Source organism: Saccopteryx bilineata, chromosome 3 (genome assembly GCF_036850765.1).
Source record: "Saccopteryx bilineata isolate mSacBil1 chromosome 3, mSacBil1_pri_phased_curated, whole genome shotgun sequence".
Classification (NCBI taxonomy): Eukaryota; Metazoa; Chordata; class Mammalia; order Chiroptera; family Emballonuridae; genus Saccopteryx; species Saccopteryx bilineata.
The window spans coordinates 95,826,868-95,848,861 of NC_089492.1; the positions used below are offsets into that span (position 1 = coordinate 95,826,868).

Here is a 21,994-nt window from a genome sequence, read left to right on the forward strand (position 1 = left end):
CCTCAACAAAATAACAAGACACATTTGGAGGACTCTCACTTCCTGATTTCAGAACTTAGTACAAAACTAGAGTAATCAAGACAGTGTACTCAATGGAATAGAATGAAGTTCAGGAAAAAAACCATGTATCCATGGTCAACTGATTTCTGACAAGCATGCCAAGACCACTCAATGGGGGAACAACAGTCTTTTCAACAAATAGCAATGACTGCACAGTCTAAAACCTATTGAACTATACACTTCGGATGAATTAAATTTCAATAAAGCTGTTAAAAAAGAACTGGTCCAATGTATTTAATACTGCCTGCTAAAATCATGCAGAGGCACCTTTTACTTGGTTGCATTTTCTGACTTTTCTATAACGAGAAAGTATAGCAGATCTAATAAAAAGCACATTTAGATTATTTTAATAAGTGGGATCTCTAGTTCTTAATCTTTATTTGGGGCATGGATTTATTCAAGGATCTGATAAAAGTTATAGACATTATGTACCCTGAAAAATTCACAGACAACATACAAGAAAAATTTTAGGGGGCTCACATAACCCTGCAACCCCTAGGGTTCCCTCAGAGACCTATAGACTCCAGTTTAAATGAATGTTGTTTACTTACAAAAGGAGACTTAAAAGCCAAACTGGCAGCAATGGTGAGAGCAGGATCCAAACAGCGGAAGATAGACCCAAATAGCATCAGTTTGCCGATTCTCACATCAACAGGCAGAGAGGCCAAGTGATAACCGAGGGGGGTCAGTTTTTCATCTGAAGTTAATGCTCCCAAATCTCGTAATCGTATTTTTGAGGCACGGAGAGAATCAGGGTGTGGTGGTTCAATGAGCCGAGAGAACACAGATTGCAGATTGTGAGTACTAAACATCTCTAAAATTTTAATTCTGAAAACAAAAAAATAATAGTAATTTGTCAATTTTCTTTCTTGTGGGATCACACCAAGGAGTAAGCTTCTTTCTTGAATGAAAATAATTTATTATTTTCTAGATATATATTTTCATAAATGAGACAATGCTAGTTTATTTTATTTTATTTTTTTTTTAAATTTTTTTTTATTTATTCATTTTAGAGAGGAGAGGGAGAGACAGAGAGGAGAGACAGAGAGAGAGAAGTGGGGGAGGAGCTGGAAGCATCAACTCCCATATGTGCCTTGACCAGGCAAGCCTAGGGTTTCGAACCGGCGACCTCAGCATTTCCAGGTCAACGCTTTATCCACTGCGCCACCACAGGTCAGGCGAGACAATGCTAGTTTAAAAGAATTTTTAATTTCTTGTGTCTTTTCCTTCTTCAGCAATAAATAGCAGAAAACACTTTCAGATTCTGAAACTTATTGATATTTACAATAAAATTCTCTCTATAAGCTTTCAAAATGCTTCTTTCCATAACAGTGGGATCAAATCATGAAATAAAATTGGAATGATCCACTTACTCTCTTCCCCACATGCGAAACTGCACAGTAATTGTTTATAAAATCAATTTGCAATGCACCCTGCCTTTTGACAGCTCTTGAAAAGCTATTGTTTTAAATTATAAATTTTATGCAGTTTTCAGAAAAGAAAAATCTAATACATACAATATTTTTTTTTTTTAGAGAGAGAGAAAGAGAGAGAGGGACAGACAGGAACAGACAGAGAGGAAGGGAGAGAAATGAGAAGCATCAATTCTTCATTGCAGCATCTTAGTTGTTCATTGATTGCTTTCTCTTATGTGCCTTGACCGGGGGGTTATAGCAGAGCCAGTGACTCCTTGCTCAAGCCAGCAACCTTGGGCTCAAGCCGGTGACCTTGAGCTTCATGCCAGTGACCTTTGGGCTCAAGCCAGCGACCATGGGGTCATGTCTCTGATCCCACCCTCAAGCCAGAGACTCCGCACTTAAGCTGGCGACCTCAAGGTTTTGAACCTGGGTCCTCAGTGTCCCAGGCTGATGCTCTATTCACTGTGCCACCACCTGATCAGGTCATAAGCCATTGTTTTCAACTGCCAGTCCACGAGAAATTTTGTGCTGGTCCAGTACAGAGTTAACCATCCTGATGTTGTATGAAGATTACAGACCCAATGATCTTAGTCAAACTCGTGGATACTCACGGTGATTTTTGCCTTAATGGTTCCCAAAATAATTCTATTTTCACTGTAAAAGGTTAACAACCACTGTCCTATATATCTCCAGTGCTTAACCCAACCCCTGGCAAATGGAAGGCTCTCAAAATAAATCTGCTAGATAAAAGAAGATCTTTAATATCTTTGCACAAGTAACTGTTTTTTCTTTGCATTATTATTTTATGAGCACATTTCCTCAAAGAGATGACTGGGTCAAAGGGCACAGTTTTAGAGTTCTTGTATAATGCCAAGCAAATTTTCAGAAAGGTTGAACTATAGATTCTCCAGCTTCAATAACATTGAGTTTGATCATTCATTCATTAAATTCCATTTTTATGATATTTTTTCTTTTTGTTCATCTGGTAAATAATGGTGTTTCAAGTAGTTTTTGTTCACTTTGCTCTAACTGATAATGAGGCTGTAGATTTCTTCTTGTGATGATATAATATTGGTGGTACCTCTAACTTATTTCTTGGTAAGTCAGATTACTTTTCTGACTTACAAATGTACTAATAAGGTCTATTTTAGGGTCATCCTCTGCAACGTAAGGGATCTTTATGTGCAGACTGTTAAAAGGAATGGCTAAAGGTGACAATGAAGAGTTTTTTCTTTGCAAATGAATGAGTTCATCCATGTCGACTCTTAGCAAAACATCTACTAAGAAAAAGAAAACATGGATGTACCTTAGACAAAGCTGTTCCAATGGCACTCTTTGTATTTCTGGTAGCTGCTGCTTTAAAAGCTGGTGATTGAAGTGATGGCTAGTGAATAAATGGAAGCAGACCCCGGAAGCAACACGACCTGCTCGCCCTTTCCTTTGTAGAGCATTGGCTTGAGAGACAAAAGTATCCTCTAGACTTTCCATCCCTTTGCTGGCATCATATCTATAAAGAAAAAGAAAATGTAAAAAAAGAGTTATTTTATAAAAACAGGCCAAGACTCTTACACATGGACAGATTAGATGAACCACCTGACTTCCATAGAAGGACATATGTCCTCTGTGTTCTATGGTAGTTGAGTCCCTGGTGGGAGCATACTACCAACATAATTGGTATCTATCGAAAGCTACTACATACAGTTTCTTTATTTAACTGTTTTACTTTTAAAATTCTTTACATCTTTATTTATTTTTGATAAATAAAAACTATATATATTTAAGGTGCACAAAACATTTCAGATGTTTTGATATATGTCAACACTGTGAGGTGACCCAACATCAAGCCAGTATAAACACAGATCAACCCCCATATACACTTTTTCATTCTAGCACATGTAAAGTATATGAAAAATAGAGAAAAATAATTAATTACTTCCAAGATAAAACTTTAAACTTTCTATCTCTTTTTGACTTTAAGATTATGGTCTGGCTAAAAAAAAAAAAAAAAAAAAAGATTATGGTCTGGCTATAAACTTACATATATACACACAGTTTTCATACAGTATTTTTCCAAATGGTAATCCATGCAGTTTAACAGCATATGTTTAGAATGACATATCACTCTAAATGAGGCATCTTTAGCCCTTCCCTTATAACGCCAAGAGAGAATACCTCTTTTCTTTCATTTTCCCAGAATCGATGACATAGACAACATCATCAATGGTTATGGATGTCTCAGCAATGTTAGTGGAAATTATAATCTTAGTTACACCTACAGGAGGTTTTATAAACACAGCCTGCTGCTCTTCACTGGATAAAGATGAATGAAGTGGGTGAACAACACATCTGAAAGGCATTAAAAGCATATTTAGTGTTCTGGCATAAGCCCCAGAATGGGATTCTTGTGGATAAATTTCTATTTAAGTATCATATCAGCAGCTTCTCCTCCACCCATCCTCAGGGCCCAGCTCATCTAAATGGGAAGTTTCTTTCTGAGTCTCACAAAGTATTTACTCAGTTCTATGAACTAAAAACGTGCATCAACTTGGGAAAAACTGCAGTGTAATTTATTACTAAATAATCAAGAGGACTAAACAGTTGACATTCTATAAGTAACAGGCCTAGAGCACACTAACCAGCAAAGAATAATTTTTCCCACCTTTAAATCCATAGAGAGAGGCAGAGATAGTGATGCATACTAAGAAATTTCATTCTTATATTTCTAGGGAGTGTTCATCTGTCAAGTGTTGTCCCCTTTGATATGAAGACATGTCCAGTGTTTCTTGCCATCAGAATAGGAACCACTGAAAGTTATTTTTTCTCAAAATGGTAGCATTTCTTTTTTGTTAATAACACTGGCTTCTCCCATCCCCTGTATCTGGCAACTGAACTTACATGCAATTTCTCTGAATCACTATGCTAACTGAAGAGAATATTTTAATTTAATGGAATAGGAATGACTGTTTTCCTGGAACAAACAGGTTTGTCTATTTCCAGCTGGCATAAGCAAACATATTCTTGAGGAGTGACACCAAAATCTAAAGACAAGACAACCTAAAGAGGATGATAACTGTTAAAAAGACCTTTCCAGTTCCTCATTTTCACATATAACTACAATAGATGATTGAGGATATAGAAATCAATTAACTGACCGGTTACTACGTCTGTTGTTGAAAAGAGAATTAGACTGTAGCTGTTCATAAAGCATTTTGATTTCTGCCAATCCCGGTAAAAATACAAGTATAGCACCTGGGTATAAAAAAAAAAATTAATCTGATATTGCAAAAAATGAAAAACTAACAGATTACAAAGCTATTTTCAGTGAAATAATGTAATCTGAGAATTTCAACTTTCTTTGTAAATTCCCAAGGATTTAATAGATAACAAACTTTTAAATTATTTTTATTTATTTATTCATTTTAGAGAAGAGAGGCAGAGAGAGAGAGAGAGAGAAAGAGAGAGAGGGGAGAAGCAGGAAACATCAACTCCCATATATGTCTTGACCAGGCAAGCCCCGGGTTTTGAACTGGTGACCTCAGCATTCCAAGTTGACGCTTTATCCACTGAGCCACCACTGGTCAAGGCAATAGATAACAAACTTTTAAAATACATTTCCTGTCTTAATTACTATAAAATAACTGGAATATTATCTTTCTACAACAGGAAAAACAGAAGTGTGGAAAATATAATGCCTTAAGTTATACAAACAGCATTAGCAAAGCTCTTTAAACATAGTTCTTTAGTGTACTGGCCACATATTTCTATAGAAGAATTATCTTTCTAATCCTTTAAGATAGGAAGACTCTTCTTTCTATTAATAAAAAAAAACCCCATAAACATGTGACTGAAAATGAGACAAGACAACCTAAATGGCTGGCCGACCTAGCAATCTGAACTCAGACATATGTCGAAAAGGCAGCACATTAACTAACCATGCCACTTAATGGCTTAAGGACTTTTAAATTTTAAAGAAAATAAACAGGGATAACTGATTATAGTGTATGTCTGTGCCAAGAGTGATCACTCAGTACTAGTCACTTTCCTTTGTGCTTTATTCAGAGAGGAAATTGGCACCATCTTTATTAGCTCCTCCTTTAATCTCATAAATATTTATTGGGTACCTAAGTCACCTCTGTGCTAGGTACAATAAAATATAAAACAAAGACCTGTCCATAAGGAACTCATGACCTGTGTTTTATCAGTTATTCTCCCCATTAAATAAATAAGGAAACTAAATTATCACAAAAATGAAACTCTGAAGAAGGGCAAAGGTATATTTCAGAGTTGGTTTTAACACTTCATTGTATACAAAGCATGTTCACGTATATTATCTCATTTGATTGTCTCAGCCACCTATTAAGAAGGTTACCAGTATCCTTAAAGTGGCTCTGTAACTTGGCAGGTCACAGAGGTAATAAGAGTGGAGCTTGGACACAAACCTAGGGTTTCTGGCATCAGATCCATGCTCTTTCCATTATATATTGCATGCTGCTCCCTACTAAACGACCACAGCATTTATGAGTGGTAAGATAATCTATATGGATGGAAGAAAATATTTTCTCTATATTTTTGTGTGTCTCCTGATCTGTCCTGCCCTTTGGGTTGGCCATTTGTATCAGGAACATCTCTAATATTCACAAATATATCACTAACTCCCTCATCACTATATCTACTTGTCTGTGAATGCAGGGACTTATATAACATTTCTTTTTGTCTGCTACTCTTGATTTTTTTCAATAATAGTCTTCCTTTATGAAACAAGATATTGAGTTCAGTGATAACCAACATCAGCTACTTGCCAAAAGATGAGAAACAAGGCAGTCTAATAATTTCTGTGGCTCACACATCTCTGGAAAATACCACATATTAACTAAAGTTTAAGTCAGCAATTTTTAACCAGTGTGCCACAATAATTTTTTAAACATGCAATACCTGACTATTTAAGACAGGAGCACTGGCCTCTTTTCCCTTAGATTGTCAAATAAAAAATGACAACAGTTAACACAACAATAACCTTCTGGTGTGAATGCCCGGTCTTGAACCATAAATATAAATACGATTGCATCTTATTAGTCATGCCACATAATAGTGTTGCACCTAATTGGCTAATTCTTGGTACCAGAAAGCCTTATCTACAAGTATAGGCACCTGATTTTTTAAAAAGTCACTTTGGAACAAAAATAATTACTATTATTATTTTTTGCAAATCAATCAGAATTATACTTTTTTTTTTTTTTAGCAAGAGAGACAGAGACAGAGAGAAGGACAGACAAGGACAGACAGGCACAGGCAGGCAGGCAGGGAGAGAGATGAGAAGCACCAATTCTTCGTTGCGGCACCTTAGTTGTTCATTAATTGCTTTCTCACATGTGACCCCTTGCTCAAGCCAGTGACCTTGGGCTTTAAGTCAGTGACCTCTGGGCTCAAGCCATTGACCAGGGGTCATGTCTATGATCCCACACTCAAGCTGGAGACCCTGCACTCAAGCTAGTGAGCCTGCTCTCAAGCCGGTGACCTTGGGGTTTCAAACCTGGGTCCTCTGCATCCCAGGCTGACACTCTATTCACTGCACCACTGCCTGGTCAGGCTATAGCTTTATTTTTTGTCAGATCAACAAAAAATATATCTTTTGGTGTGCTGCAGGATTTTAGTAACTAGTTTACATGTGCCATGAGATGAAAAAGGTTGAAAACTGCTGGTGTAAGCAGAGGAGGGGAGCCATTTCCATCTCTCTTAAGCACTGTGTCATAAACACATAATGTAATAGTTTGATTTATTATTCAACTTGATAATCACTCAATATTGGCAGCATCTATTCATGCAACAAAGATTTACACCATACCTAAAATTCCAGGCACTGTTCTAGAGTCTGAGGAATACAGTGGTGCACAAGACGTCCTATTCTTAAGGAACTTAAATTTTATAGAAGGAGGCTGTCAGTGAGTAGAACTGTACTTTGGGGAATTGTTAAGTGCAATAATAAAAATAAAAATCATTTTTGGATATTATGATGGCATAGTGGGAAAAATCAACAGCTAGGGTGGCCAGAGAAGACTTTTCTCTGAAGAAAAGACATTTGACAAAAACTTTACTGACATGAAGGATGCAGTTATGAGAAGATCTGTGCCATCCATTCTGGGGATAGGGACTATAAGTGAGGAAAAGAAGGCCACTGGACTGGGAAGATAGTGAGTAGGGGAAAGCAGTTGTTGCTCTGTATTTTAGCAGCAGTAGTAGCAACAGTGATAATAATGATGATGGTGATAAATATAATACTATCATTATTATGGGTAGCATCTAGTTGGCATTAACTATATATATGACAGGCACTGTGCTAAGTGTTTTATATATGGTTTCTTTTAAGCATCAAAATAGCCTTACCTAAGAGAAATGATCAGTGTTGTCATTTTACAAACAAGGAAACTGAGGCATAGAAAAAGAATAAGGACTTTATCCAAGGGTATGCAGTTCCTGAGTAGCAGGGCTAGAAAGTTTACCAGATCTAAAGCTCTTCTCTTAACCCCGCTGTCCTGAGACCTCCATGAACAAAGTCTTCACATGATTCAAACACTCATTACTAGGCTCCCATTCAGCCAGGGACTGAGTGTTTACACATGGGTGAGGCAGGCCTTCTTTTCTGCTTTCTTCCTTTTGAACTTTGTGTTGTTAACATCTTTTTCTTAGGTAAGAGCAAGAGTGGAGAGCAAAAAAGTAGGTGAACCTCACAAGGTAAAAGGTAAAATTTCCTCCGGAAAGCCTAAGAAGCAACTTTACACATAACTAGGGGGTGGGGGTGAGGGCTCCAGGCCAGGAGGTTGTCCCCACAGGGCCCCGGATCTCAGTAAGTAAGCTCCCTTCCTTGGTGCCATCGCACACATAATGAAGACAAGCAGCAGTTACCTGGGGGGTATGAGTGCTTTCCATCCACAATCCATTCTAACAAGGCCTCTATTAATTCAAGATTAACCTTCTCAAAATCCATAATGGACATCGTTTTGATGACTGATTTGCTAACTCCTGAAAGAAAGGAGAAAATCAGAAGGATAATTATACCTCACTGAAGACAATATGCTGGTGAACTAGGTGAGTGTCTTGATGTGATTTAATGTACTAAAACAAAATTTTTTCTTTCAGTCTCTCAGAACATACACGTTTACTCAGAGAACTTTTTGCTTAAACAGTGACCCAAAGAGCAGCCCCTAGCCTTGCTGGAAAAGCCCAGATAGGCCACTTTTCCCTCCTTCCTTCCCCCTTTTTATCCACCACACATTTGTTGACAATTTTAGTCCTGGAAATAAAATTCAAAGTCAAATACATTTTAGAAACCCCTCCCTGATTCAATCAAGTCATGAGTCATATCAGGTGGAAGTCCAGGTAACATTAACCCATGGAAGTCAATGGACAGAAACCACAACTTTCACCATCATCTTTACACCAGTGACTCTTACTTTTTGGTTCATTTGAGAAAATGATAAAAGTTATAAATCTTCCCTGAAAAACACATGTGATTTCAATGGCTTCATCAACACCTCTGAAGTCTATCCACAGACTTGCAGGTTAAGGGTCTACAATTTTCTTCTAATTTATTGAGGCCTGGTAAAAGATACAGGTCTTCAGGTTGTACTACAAGTCTCAGTGCTCCTAATGGTCCATCCCCCTAAATATAACCTAACTGCGACAAAATAACTGGTACCAAGGAAGGGAAGCTTCCTATATTAATGCTGAAGAGTTTGAAGAAGGAAAAAAGCATTTTCTAAACAATGTTTTTCTTTTCTCCTTCCTTCCCTTCCTTTCACCCTTTCTCTCTCTCTCTCTCTCTCTTTCTTTCTCTCTCTCTCTCTTTCTCCTTCCTTCCTTCCTTCCTTCCTTCCTTCCTTCCTTCCTTCCTTCCTTCCTTCCTTCCTTCCTTCCTTCCCTCTGTATCTCTCTCTTTCTTTTACTGAGAGGAGGAGAGACAGAGAGACAGAGTCCTGCATGTGCTTCAACTGGGATCCACCTGGCAACCCCTGTCTCAGGCCGATGCTCTGCCCATCTGGGGCCATGTTCGCAACCAAGTTATTTTTAGCACCTGAGGATAAGGCTCCATGGAGTCATCCTCAGTGCCTGGGGCCAACTTACTCGAACCAATCAACCCATGGTTGAAGGAGGGGAAGAGAGAGGGGGGAGGGGGAGAAATGGGGAAGGAGATGATTGCTTCTCCTGTGTGTTCTGACCAGGAATTGAACCCAGGACATCCACACGCTGGGCCAATGCTCTACCACTGGGCCAATCAGCCAGGACCTAAACAATGTTTTTTTGGCAGAGTAAAGCCTATGTTGGTTAAACATGAAAAGAAAAGAATAAATAGGTTAATGAAAAAGAAGGAAATATTACCTTTTGCAACAACATGGATGGACCTGGAAACTATTATGTTGAGTGAAATAAGACAGGCAGAGAAAGAAAAATATCATATGACCTCACTCATTTGAGGAATCCAAGGAACAATGTGAACTGAGGAACGGAATGTGAACTGAGGAATGGAATTAAACCTGAAGGGAAGGGGGGAGGGAGTTGTTGGGAGGGGGGTAAGAGATATGTTGAGGGGAATACGGGGGGGGGATGCATTCGGGGAGACACTAGAATCTCTGTAAACACAATAAATAAATAAATAGGCTACACAAATAAGGGTGAGTTTGAATGTGAAAGGCAATGAAAGAATCATTTCTATTTGTCAAGATTCTAATAGGAGAAAGGATCAACTAACTGAAAAAAAGGAAGAGAAGTGAAAATCATTTAAAAAGTGTTTTATACTTTGACTTTTTACTAATCAATTATATACTTCAAAGAACTGATTTTTAAAAGAATGTATTTATTGACATTAGAGAGAGGATAGAGAGAAAGGTGGTGGGAGGGGTGGGAATCAACAACATGTAGTTGCTTCTCGTAGGTGCCTTGACTGGACAAGCCTGGGGGTTTGAACCAGCAACCTCAGCATTATAGGCTGACGCTTTATCCACTGCATCACTACAGGCCAGGCTGATTTTTTTTTAAATTAGAAAAGTTTTAAGAATTGAGCTTGGGAACATTATTTAATTTCCTGAAAAGGGAAAGAGCACTGAGATCAACTAGGTCAAGTTTTTTATTTTTTTATTAGATCAAGTGTTTTCTTATAGGAAATGCAGATATGCTTAGCAATCAGCCTGGCACCACACAGAGGTTTGTGGCAAAGATAGGTTTTCTGACTCAAATCTGTCATCCTACTTCCTCAGAAAGGAATTCTCAGAAGTGCTTCCTGATCTTGGTAATCTCTGTGCTTGAAATTATAAAGGAAATGCTGAAAACCAGACATAACTCTTTTTTTTTTTTTCAGGGACAGAGAGAGAATCAGAGAGAGGGATAGATAGGGACAGACAGACAGGAATGGAGAAAGATGAGAAGCATCAATCATCAGTTTTTTGTTGCGAGACCTTAGTTGTTCATTGATTGCTTTCTCTTAAGTGCCTTGACCGGGGGCCTTCAGCAGACTGAGTAACTCCTTGCTGGAGCCAGCGACCTTGGGTCCAAGCTGGTGAGCTTTTTGCTCAAGCCAGATGAGCCCACACTCAAGGTGGTGACCTTGGGGTCTCGAACCTGGGTCCTTCCGCATCCCAGTCCGACGCTCTATCCACTGCGCCACCACCTGGTCAGGCCAGACATAACTCTTAATACTAAAATTTCAAAAGGAGAACCAAAAGGATTTTCCTGTTCCATCATTTAATAGAATAAGGAAATGGGAATTCTCAGCTGGTATGATGTATAGAAAAACACAAACTTCTGAGTCAGATATATTTTCATTAGACTCTCAAATGTGCCCCTACCAGCTGGGCACTAGGCTATGGATTTCTATTATCTTATTTAATCCCATAAATAACTCCATTTTATAGATAAGGAAGCTGAAATATAAAGAAGATAAGGAACTTGACTCAAGAACATCAAGAACATATATGCATAACTTACTAAACAGCACAACATGGCTAACACCCTAATTCCTTGATGATTACCATTTCCCATGCAGAAGTGGGAATAGTCTTCGGTGGAAGGAGAAAAGGAAAACTCACTTGTCTCTTTTCCTATGGAAGTAGTAACAGGGAGTTGGGGGCTCTTACTTGATAATGTCTTATGTTTATGTAAGAGAATGTCCTTGTTCTTAGGAAATAATACAGAAATAACTTAGCCTCAAAAGGTTCAGGAGAAAAAAAATACATTTACGCAGAGCAAATGATAAAACAAATAAAGCAAAATAATAACAACTGGTGAACTGGGGTAAAGGATATAAGTTTATTGCATAATCTTACAAAGTTTTCTTTAATTTTGAAATCATATCAAAATTAAAAATAACAAAATACTCAAGAATGTAACTTATATTTTACTACCTCCCAATATTTCTATAATCACATTTCTTTTAAAATAAAAATAAATAAATAAAATCAGAAAAAATCCCACTGATAAATATAATAACCTTTATAATCTAATATGCATTGAAACTGCTTTTTTCTAATTTTAAGGTTGTTCTGATGAATCAAAGACAATGTAACTATAAAACAAGAGCCACATCTTTCTTCTTTAGGATCCTGGTTGGAATAAAAAACTACAGTTGACCCTTGAACTACATGGGGGTTAGGGGTGCCAACTCCCCTGTGCGGTTGAAAATACACTTATAACTTTGACTCCCCCCAATTTAACTACTAATAGCCTACTGTTGACTAGAGTCTAACCAATAACATAAATGGTCAATAACACATATTTTGTATGTTATATGTATTGTATTACATACTATATTCTCACAAGAAAGTATGTCAGAGACAAAAAAAATGTTATTAAGAAAATTGTAAGAGAAAATGCATTTATAGTATTTATTTTTAAAAATATGCATATAAGTGGACGCACACAGTTCAAAATTTTGTTGTTCAAGAGTCAACTGTAGTTATCTTTGGTACAACTATAATACCTCCCCACCCCCCGCTGGAAGCACATTACCTTTATAGCGGACCAGGAGCTGCTTAAAATCTAACTGTTGGTCTGGCACTGCATCTTTGACAGAATCCTGATCCTGGAGGTGAAGGGAAAGCCTAAGGTCTTCCTCTACTTCCTCAAATGCAGTTCTGTTGCGCCTTGCTTTAAGCTTCTCCTTTGCCATCTGTTTCATGGAGCGCACATATGGGCTCCCATCTTGTAACACATACCTGAGGAAGGAAGACAGAGGAATATGTGTCTGTGCGTATGTGGATCTGCTGGTGAAGGGACACATTCACCTATTTGATGTGTGCTTCCAGCAGAAGACTGCTTGCTCTCTGTTTTTGATTATTGTGCTATTATTCTTCTACTAGTCTAGGATTCTGCTGGCTGTGCCCTATTTCTGGAGGGGAACACACTGTAATGCTATTGGCTCTACTTTAAGATAATTCTAGAGGCAGTGAGCTTGAAAAAGTGAGAATAAAGACAGGTAAACTAGTTGAAAAATGATTTGCCTAGAGATCCACATTCAGTGGAATGGAATAGGGCCCAGAAAATATCAGTTTTTTTTTTAAATTGATTTTAGAGAGAGAAGAAAGGAGGGAAGAAGAGACCGATTTGTTGTTCCACTTATTCATGCATTCACTGGTTGATTCTTGTATGTCCCCTGACTAGGGATCAAATCCACAATCATGGTGTATAGGAATGATGCTCCATCCAAATGAGCTACCAGGCCAGGGCAGAGAATAACAGCTATAATAAGCTCCCTAAGTATGCTTATTACACACTAAAGTATGAGAACCAGTGTTTTTGGAGTTTTCGTTTGAGGATATAGTACCATGAAATATAGAATTAGGAGGGGATTTTATTAGAAATGAAAGGAGAAGAGAAAGAGAAAAATTCTGAGTTGAGTGCAAGGTGCCAGACATAAAAGATGTTTTCATTCTGGAGCTCAGGGGTCAGGAGTGAAGTGACTGACCTGGGAGTTCTGGCACAGAGGTGACAGCTGAAATCTCACAAGTTTAAGAGAGCTAAGGAAGAGTGTATAGTGACAAGAAACAGTGCAAGGATAAAGCCCTGCAAATCTTCCAGGTTAAGAGTAGAAAGAGGATGCAGGGCTTTCAAAGAAGAGAAATCTGAAGTTATCACTTTCCACCCAGTATGAAAATTATATAGACATCTTAACACTCAAACTATACTACAACTTCTTGAGGGAAGAATGATAATGATAATAATAATAATAAATGTTAGTTATTATTATAACTAACCTACCAGGCACACAAGTGTAAGCACTTTGCAAATATTAACTCCAGCCCTGGCTGGTTGGTAGAGCGTCGGCCTGGCGTGCAGGAGTCTCTGGCGACCAGGTTCGATTCCTGGTCAGGGCACACAGGAGAAGCGCCCATCTGCTTCTCCACCCCTCCTCCTCTCCTTCCTCTCTATCTCTCTCTTCCCCTCCCGCAGCCAAGGCTCCATTGGAGCAAAGTTGGCCCGGGCACTGGGGATGGCTCTATGGCTTCTGCCTCAGGTGCTAGAATGGCCCTGGTTGCAACAGAGCAATGCCCCAGATGGGCAGAACCCTGGTGGGCGTGCCGGGTGGATCCTGGTCGGGCGCATGCGGAGTCTGTCTGACTGCCTCCCCATTTCCAACTTCAGAAAAATACAAAAAAAAAAAAGAAAAAATTTCACTCCAAGTATTCATTAATTCATTAATCCTCATAACAACCCTATAAAGCAGCTACAATTAATACATCCATTTTACTTATGATAAAACTGAGTCACAGAGAGATTAAGTTCTTCACTAATGTTACAGTTGTAAAGCAGAGGGATTTAAATACGGGAAATCTGACTATAGAATTAGTACTTTTTCTTTCAAGTTAATGTATGGAGATACATTTATGGTCCTTCATAATTTCTTAAAATACTTTATTTTTTAGAGCAGTTTTAGGTTCACAGAAACATTGAGCAGAAGGAACAGAGATTTCCCATACACACCGTCCCCCCCCCCCCACGCACAGCCTCTTGCACTGCCAACACCCCCCCAGAGTGGTACCTCAGTTACCGCTAATGAATCTACATCTACACATCATGATCACCCAAAGTCCCCAGTTTGCATTAGGGTTCCAGAGTCAGTACCCTGAATAAACAATACTGCCTGCAAATTGCAAATAATTTGTATAATACATATTTGCTGAAAGATAGGGGAAAACAGAATCCTCAAATAGAAAAACTAGAAGAAAAACTAACACATATATTAGTATCTTGGTACTCTGAGGTAAAATAATAATTCCATTTTTAAAGACTTTCACCAAACCTTAACTAATGCCCTCCTTACCTTGTCACAGCAATTGCATCTTCCAGGAAAAACTGATCAACAGGAAATGTACGACCTAGAAAAACAAATAAAACAGAAAAGCCTCAGAATACTCGTTTATATATGCACAATTAGTTTATATATGCACAATTCCCCTAAAACAAAGCTTGGTACAATAAGATACTACTTGTTTTGTGAATAAATTCTAGTTAGTGAAGAAAAAAAGAAGCATATAGGGGAAGAGATGATCATTTGCTAATAAAACATTTTACCTTTTGAAAAAAATTTGTTATGCTTTTCCTATCCTTCTCTCCTCCTTGACAAGGGAACTTTAAATTTTCAACAACTGTATTGTAGATCAAGCATTAATTCTGTCCTTAAACCTACAGTCACTATTCTCTATAACTAGAACAAATAGGATCACTCATTAGTCAATGCTTCTGAATTGCCCCCTGGTAATCAATTGCAGAGGATAAATCAGGGCCCCCGGTGACACGTTATTCCCACAGTGGGACTGGGAAGCACCAAAGGAAGACATAGGCTACCCAACTTCACTTTCTCTCAGAATGGACCAAATCCAGAAATTTAGCAGAATCCAGCAATGAACGAAGAATATGAGCTACACAGATACAAGTTCCTCTTTTATGACAGAATACTATTATAAACTCAAACACTTTTAGGTAAAACACAATGGAATGCTAGAAAAACTAATAACCTGGACTTTTCAAAACAGCATATATTAAATTAAAATCTCCCAGCAAATGAACATAATGTTGCCTCTTTATTAATCTCATTATATGGTTATAATTTTATTTATTACAAACTAATCACTTTTCTAGAAAAAGGAACAAATACTTATGACTTCGTAGCTCAATTTAACTTTAAAATAATTTCATTTGCTTATTAGAATATATATTTGTGTGTGTGTGTGTGACAGACAGAGACAGAGAGAGGGACAGACATGAAGGGAGAGAGATGAGAAGCATCAATTCTTCGTTGCAGATCCTTAATCTCCTTAGTTGTTCATTCATTGCTTTCTCATATGTGCCTTAACTGGGGAGCTACAGTAGAGCGAATGACCCCTTGGTCAAGCCAGTGACCTTGGGCTTAAGCCAGCAACCTTGGGCTTCAAGCCAGTGACCTTTGGCCTCAAGCCAGTGACTAGGGGGTCATGTCTATGATCCCATGCTCAAAACAGCGACCCCGTTCAAGTCAGATGAGCCCACACTCAAGCCGGCGACCTCAGGGTTTCAAACCTGGGTCCACTGCATCCCAGTCCAATGCTCTATCCACTGCGCCACCACCTGGTCAGGCTAGAACAACATGTATTTAATGATGCATTTTACTCACCTGGAATAGTAATAACTGGGCAGGAATTGAAATATTCTGAAAAGAGCTCAGCATTTAAAGTTGCACTCATCAGAATAACTTGGAGAGTTGGTCTCTGTAACACAATGTCCTTCAAAACTAGCAGCAAGAAATCACTAGAGGATATAAAAGAAACACTTGAAGATCAAAAAATGCAATGAATGAAAATGAATAACTTAATATATTTTGAGCAAAGAACGTGTAAGACCTATGTGAAAGCAATCAATACATTCATAAAAGATGTGTCATGTTACTAGATGCGAGGACTTAATATTAAAAGGATACTGACCCGCTCCCCTGCTCTGGAGCATGCCAGCACTTTTACCTTCACCCCCTTCTTCCAATAAATACTTTGTTGACTTATTAAATGAAAACATCATTTGTATAAGAAAAAAGGTCAGGAAACAAACTACCTAATTCTAACAAAGTAAACATATGTCAATGTGTAGAAGGACATATCACCAATCTAATTACCGTAGTTATCTCTGGGGACCTCTGGAGCCAGGACTAGGAATGGTTTGAAAGGGGGACTTTCACTTTATCTGTATATATTTATTTTTACTAACAAGTAGTCTTCTGGTCATATGTCTTCCCTGTTCAGTTCTTTAAGACTTTTTATCAGCAGTAACTGGGGCCTCTTTCCATATTTGTTATTTATTTTTTTTAGTTTTGTTATTAGTTATTTTCTGCTTCTGTGTCCGTCCACTAACTTCACTTAGACTTTCTTCCTCACAAGAGAATTATAATAGTATAGTATAGCCCTCGTTGGGAAAGCCTCATAATTTTCATGGGGTCGTCTCTTTTTATCCCCACTCGTTGTTTTTTTTTTTTACTGCTCCAGAGCATGATCCACATGACAAGCTATGATTAACCCCATTTGTTTATCTGGCCCTTCCTTTTAAAATATTGAGAATTTTGATTTTATACCTCAACCCTTTAATGCCTTCTAATTCCACTGAAACACAGTCCAAATGCTTTACTACCTATGATGTATCAGGCCCTGGCACACCTGGCTCCTGCTCTTCCCGCCTGCCAGTTTGCCTGTCACTCACCACACACCAGCTATACTGGTCCTCTAGTTTCTGGACTCCCGCTGAAGCCCCTCCCACTGCAGTCTTTGCAAATACTGGCCTTGCCCCCATCTGTCACGCAGGACTCCTTCTCCTACTTCAGGTTATAATTTAAATGGCATCTCCTCAGACATGCGGTCTCTGGCTAGCTTATAGGTCTATTCCTCAAAACACAGCATCTGTTTATTCCTTCCCAGTACTTATTCCAATTATAATTATTTATTTGTGTATTTACTTGCTAATTATTTGTTTTTCCTACCAGAGCATAAGAGATAAAGAAGAACTGTCTATACTTTTTACTACAGTATCCCCAGCAATTAATAGATCACCTGGCACTTGTAATACTGGCTCTATAAACATATGAATGAGCATCTATCTGTTCCTGTATGTGCCCTGACCTGGGATCAAACTGTCAACCTCTGTGCTTCCGGACAATGCTCTAACCAACCGAGCTATCCAGCCAGGGCTCTATAAACATATGAATGAATGTCAGGACTGAATGGCAAAACGAAGCCCACATCAGCCAATTCATCATCTAGAGCAGGGGTCAGGAACCTATGGCTCGCGAGCCAGATGTGGCTCTTTTGATGGCTGCATCTGGCTTGCAGACAAATCTTTAATAAAAAAAATTAATAATGTTAAAAATATAAAACATTCTCATGTATTACAATCCATTCATTTCCTACCGCTCATGTTCGTGGTTGCGGGTGGCTGGAGCCAATCACAGCTGTCCTCCAGGACAACACCAAATTTTTATTGGATAATGGTAATGTACACGGGTCGTTGTATAGCTCTCACAGAATTACATTTTAAAATACAGTACGTGGGCGTTTATGGCTCTCTCAGCCAAAAAGGTTCCCGACCCCTGAGCTAGAGCATGCATTATGTCTGTTATTCCTGCTAAGTACAGCACTCAGCTCTGCGTGTCACCAGTAGGGTGTCAAGTATCTCTTATTAGATGATGTCCAACTAGCAGGAGGAATCTTTCAGTGGTGAACATGTACTCTCCTAGCATATTTAGTATTACAGACCCTGGAGACCACGAAAGCAGTTCCCTTTCTAACACTCAGGCTTTTTCTTCCCAAATTTTCTTTACTAATTCTAAGAAACTGAACTGGAAGCAGGATAAAATTCTTTCAGCCATGTCTTCATGTGTGGAATTCACGGGAAAATCTTTGTCCGACCTTTCCTCTGTCCTCTCGTGAACTTCATCAACAATGATGTGGCTGACTCCTTGCAGAGCCGTGTCTCCTTCCAGCCTCCTCAGCAGCACTCCTGTGGTGCAGTACAACAGTCTGGTGGCTGAGGACTTCAAGGAAAGGGCACAGAGAGCATTCATGAAATGTTTGAAAATAGGAAGCATTTTCCTAACAAAACTATTCTGAATGGATAAAGAATATTGAAAACAGCAGCAGTTCCATTTAATATGAAACCATATTCAGTGCAGTTTCTTGCTGTAGACAACAACAAAAGCTTTTCTACTTCATATCAAAATTTTAAGTTTAGAATTCACAAAAAGCAGTCAGAAAGTATGATAAAACATAAAAACAACAGTGAGTGAGGAAAAAAGTCAACTCTGAATTGGTCCATTCCTTATTCAGTTAAACGGATTAATTCCCAGGTTCAAGAACAAATGAGCATTTACTACATCACTTCTGCCAATCAAGAATAACAGGTCTTTATAGCAGAAATTAAGTAGACCCAAATAAGAGCTCCTATACCAAAATATTTCTGAAAGGACTTCTTAAGTACAGTGTGTCCGTAAAGTCATGGTGCACTTTTGACTGGTCCCAGGAAAGCAACAAAAGACGATAGAAATGTGAAATCTGCACCAAATAAAAGGAAAACCCTCCCAGTTTCTGTAGGATGATGTGGCAGCATGTGCGCATGCGCAGATGATAATGTAATACCGTGTATACAGCGGAGCATCCCACGGCCATGCCAGTAGAGATATGGACGGTACAGATGAAAGTTCAGTGTGTTCTGTGGCTCGCTAAATTCGAATCCGTGACCAAAGTGCAACGTGAATATCGGCACATTTACAACGAAGCGCCACCACATAGGAATAACATTACTCGGTGGGATAAGCAGTTGAAGGAAACTGGCAGTTTGGTGGAGAAACCCCGTTCTGGTAGGCCATCAGTCAGTGACGAATCTGTAGAGGCTATACGGGATAGCTACCTAAGGAGCCCTAAAAAATCTGTGCATGAGCCCACATCAAACTGCACTGAATAGGTATGAAACTGGGAGAGTTTTCCTTTATTTGGTGCAGATTTCATATTTCTATCGTCTTTTGTTGCTTTCTTGTGACCAGTCAAAAATGCACTATGACTTTACAGACACACTGTATATCCCAAATTTCCCATGAATCTCCCAGACACCAAGAACTCTTTATACTTGAGCACTAAATTCCTGTTATCAGGAGTAAGCAGAGCATACACACCTTGACACTTTCCAGGCGGATCTGGTACCCCACAGTCAGACCCACTCTTTCTGCTCTCTCTTTAGCAACACGCTCAGCAACGGAGATTGCAGAGATTCGGCGGGGCTGGGTGCAGATGATGTTGGCCACCTTCTCCGGGGGTCCGTTCAGGGAATCATCCAGGATAAACTGTGGAATCTGTGTGGTTTTCCCACATCTATATGCCAAACAAATAAGTTCTAAAGCGAGAGTTTTCAAGTGCTAGTTAACTAAAGAAGCAATCATGTGCACTGAGGAAAGACAGGAAGCTAATCAGAATAAATGTTGTTCAGTTTCATCTATCTTCTAAACCTACCTACTGACTTATTACCTATAGCAAATAACCCCTAGGAATTTGCACTTATTAACAGGGCAATCAAATAATAGTTTAGTACCATCTGTAATATTGGGACTACTGAGTAGAGACTTGATTAAGGTCTGTAAGTGCTTCCAAGAATGTAAACTTTACATATGACTCCTAGAGAAATAGGAGTAATGTTTTAAGATTATTAAAATCTTTTATATTTTTCCCTTTGATGTGCATTGACTTAGTTATAAGTGAACTGAGGTTAAAAAAATAAGAATCGGTAAGATTCAAAGTTACTACTATATCAGTGAGTCTGGGCACATGGAATTACTAAATTGAAAACCCTTGAATAGATAATTAAATTATGCCCACGACTATCTCTGCTCAACAGGTTTCAATAACCTATAGAGAGTGTGAACAGGAAAAATAATGTGCCCTAAGTTGTTCTTAAAAGAATAAAAGATCTAAAGAAAGCAGAATAAATTTAGAAGATAAAATTTTTCAAGCTAAATGTTCTGGAACTATTTTTTATATTTAAAAATGGGCCTTCTTAAAAGCCTTCAGCTAATCCTTTTGCCTTAAAATTAACTCAAGGCAGAGATATATAATGTTTATAAATTCCTAGATGTATTACCAAGTTTCGTTTTTGTTTTTTGTAATTTGGTTCTATTGGCTACAGATGCTACAGTATTAATTCCTGTAAAATATTATTTAATATTTGACAGGAAAATGCGCAAAAAAACACCAGCTCCTGACTTGTCAAAAGTAGAACTGGCTCTGGTAACCACGGCACACAATGTATTTACAAATGAAAGCTGCATTAAAAATAAGTTTCATTCTTACCCAGTCATACCACTTATAACAAGTACTTGGTGCTTGCTCAACAATTTAAGAATGGTTTCTCTTTCCTCCCAAGCAGGAAGTGATTGTCTTTCTTGCAGAATTGATTGGAACTGCCTGGAAGCCTAATAAAATAAAAGATAAGGTATCAGTTGCATTACTTTGAACCGCCTCTCACAAAGCTCTGAATGTGAAAACCCACAGTTATACCCACCCTTCTGCTCTTGGACAATTTATTCAGAGAAAGAAACTGCAGATTTGTTGGGGTTGGATACTGATGACGTTAGTCAGAAGGCTGCTCAAGAATCAGCCAGATAAGCTGGGGAATCTGTGTATTTTCCTAATCGAATAAACGGAAAGATCTTAAACGAGAAATAAAACCCTCTTGCTTAGTACTTATCTCGCTCTTCCCAGCAAGAGTTTTTACACCAGCACTGTCCAGTAGAACTTCCTTTGTGATGGGAATGTTCTATATTTCTGTTCTCTGGTATAGTAGCCTTAGCTACATGTGGCTACGGAATACTTTACTGTGGCTGGTGCTACTGAGGAACTGAATTATTTAATTTTAATTAATTCAATTTTAAATAACCACACATGAGTAGAAGCGATCATATTGGACAGCACAGTTCTATACCAGGGGTTGGGAACCTTTTTGGCTAAGAGAGCCATGAACACCACATAGTTTAAAATGTAATTCCGTGAGAGCCATACAACGACCCGTGTACGTTATGCATTATCCAATAAAATTTGGTGTTGTCCCAAGGAGGACAGCTGTGATTGGCTCCAGCCACCCTCAACCATGAACATGAGCGGTAGAAAATGAATGGATTGTAATACAAGAGAATGTTTTATATATTTTTTTAAAGTTTTTTAAAAAAATTTTTTATTTATTCATTTTAGAAAGGAGAGAGGGAGAAAGAGGAGAGAGACAGAGAGAGAAGGGGGGAGGAGCAGGAAGCATCAACTCTCATATGTGCCTTGACTAGGCAAGCCCAGGGTCGACGCTTTATCCACTGTGCCACCACAGGTCAGGCGAGAATGTTTTATATTTTTAACGTTATTATTTCTATTAAAGATTTGTCTGAGAGCCAGATGCAGCCATCAAAAGAGCCACATCTGGTTTGCGAGCCATAGGTTTCTGACCCCTGTTCTACACAATATCAGATTTTTACCAAAATTGTAATA

The 21,994-nt window shown here is 38.5% G+C and overlaps 1 protein-coding gene across 5 annotated transcripts in view; it reads right to left on the bottom strand.

Annotated features, from left to right (window-relative positions):
• Positions 1-21,994, bottom strand: part of LOC136330321 (putative ATP-dependent RNA helicase DHX57) — a 64,453-nt gene that overhangs the window by 19,961 nt on the left and 22,498 nt on the right. For all 5 annotated transcript variants that reach the window (XM_066266959.1, XM_066266962.1, XM_066266958.1 and 2 more), the window contains exons 7-17: positions 20,813-20,934; positions 19,645-19,840; positions 18,386-18,510; positions 16,114-16,247; positions 14,785-14,839; positions 12,474-12,679; positions 8,379-8,495; positions 4,631-4,727; positions 3,651-3,824; positions 2,785-2,985; positions 612-888 (exon numbers count right to left, since the gene is read on the bottom strand). In XM_066266959.1, the coding sequence (XP_066123056.1) occupies positions 612-888; positions 2,785-2,985; positions 3,651-3,824; positions 4,631-4,727; positions 8,379-8,495; positions 12,474-12,679; positions 14,785-14,839; positions 16,114-16,247; positions 18,386-18,510; positions 19,645-19,840; positions 20,813-20,934 (1,704 nt within the window). The remainder of the gene's footprint in view (positions 1-611; positions 889-2,784; positions 2,986-3,650; positions 3,825-4,630; positions 4,728-8,378; positions 8,496-12,473; positions 12,680-14,784; positions 14,840-16,113; positions 16,248-18,385; positions 18,511-19,644; positions 19,841-20,812; positions 20,935-21,994) is intronic.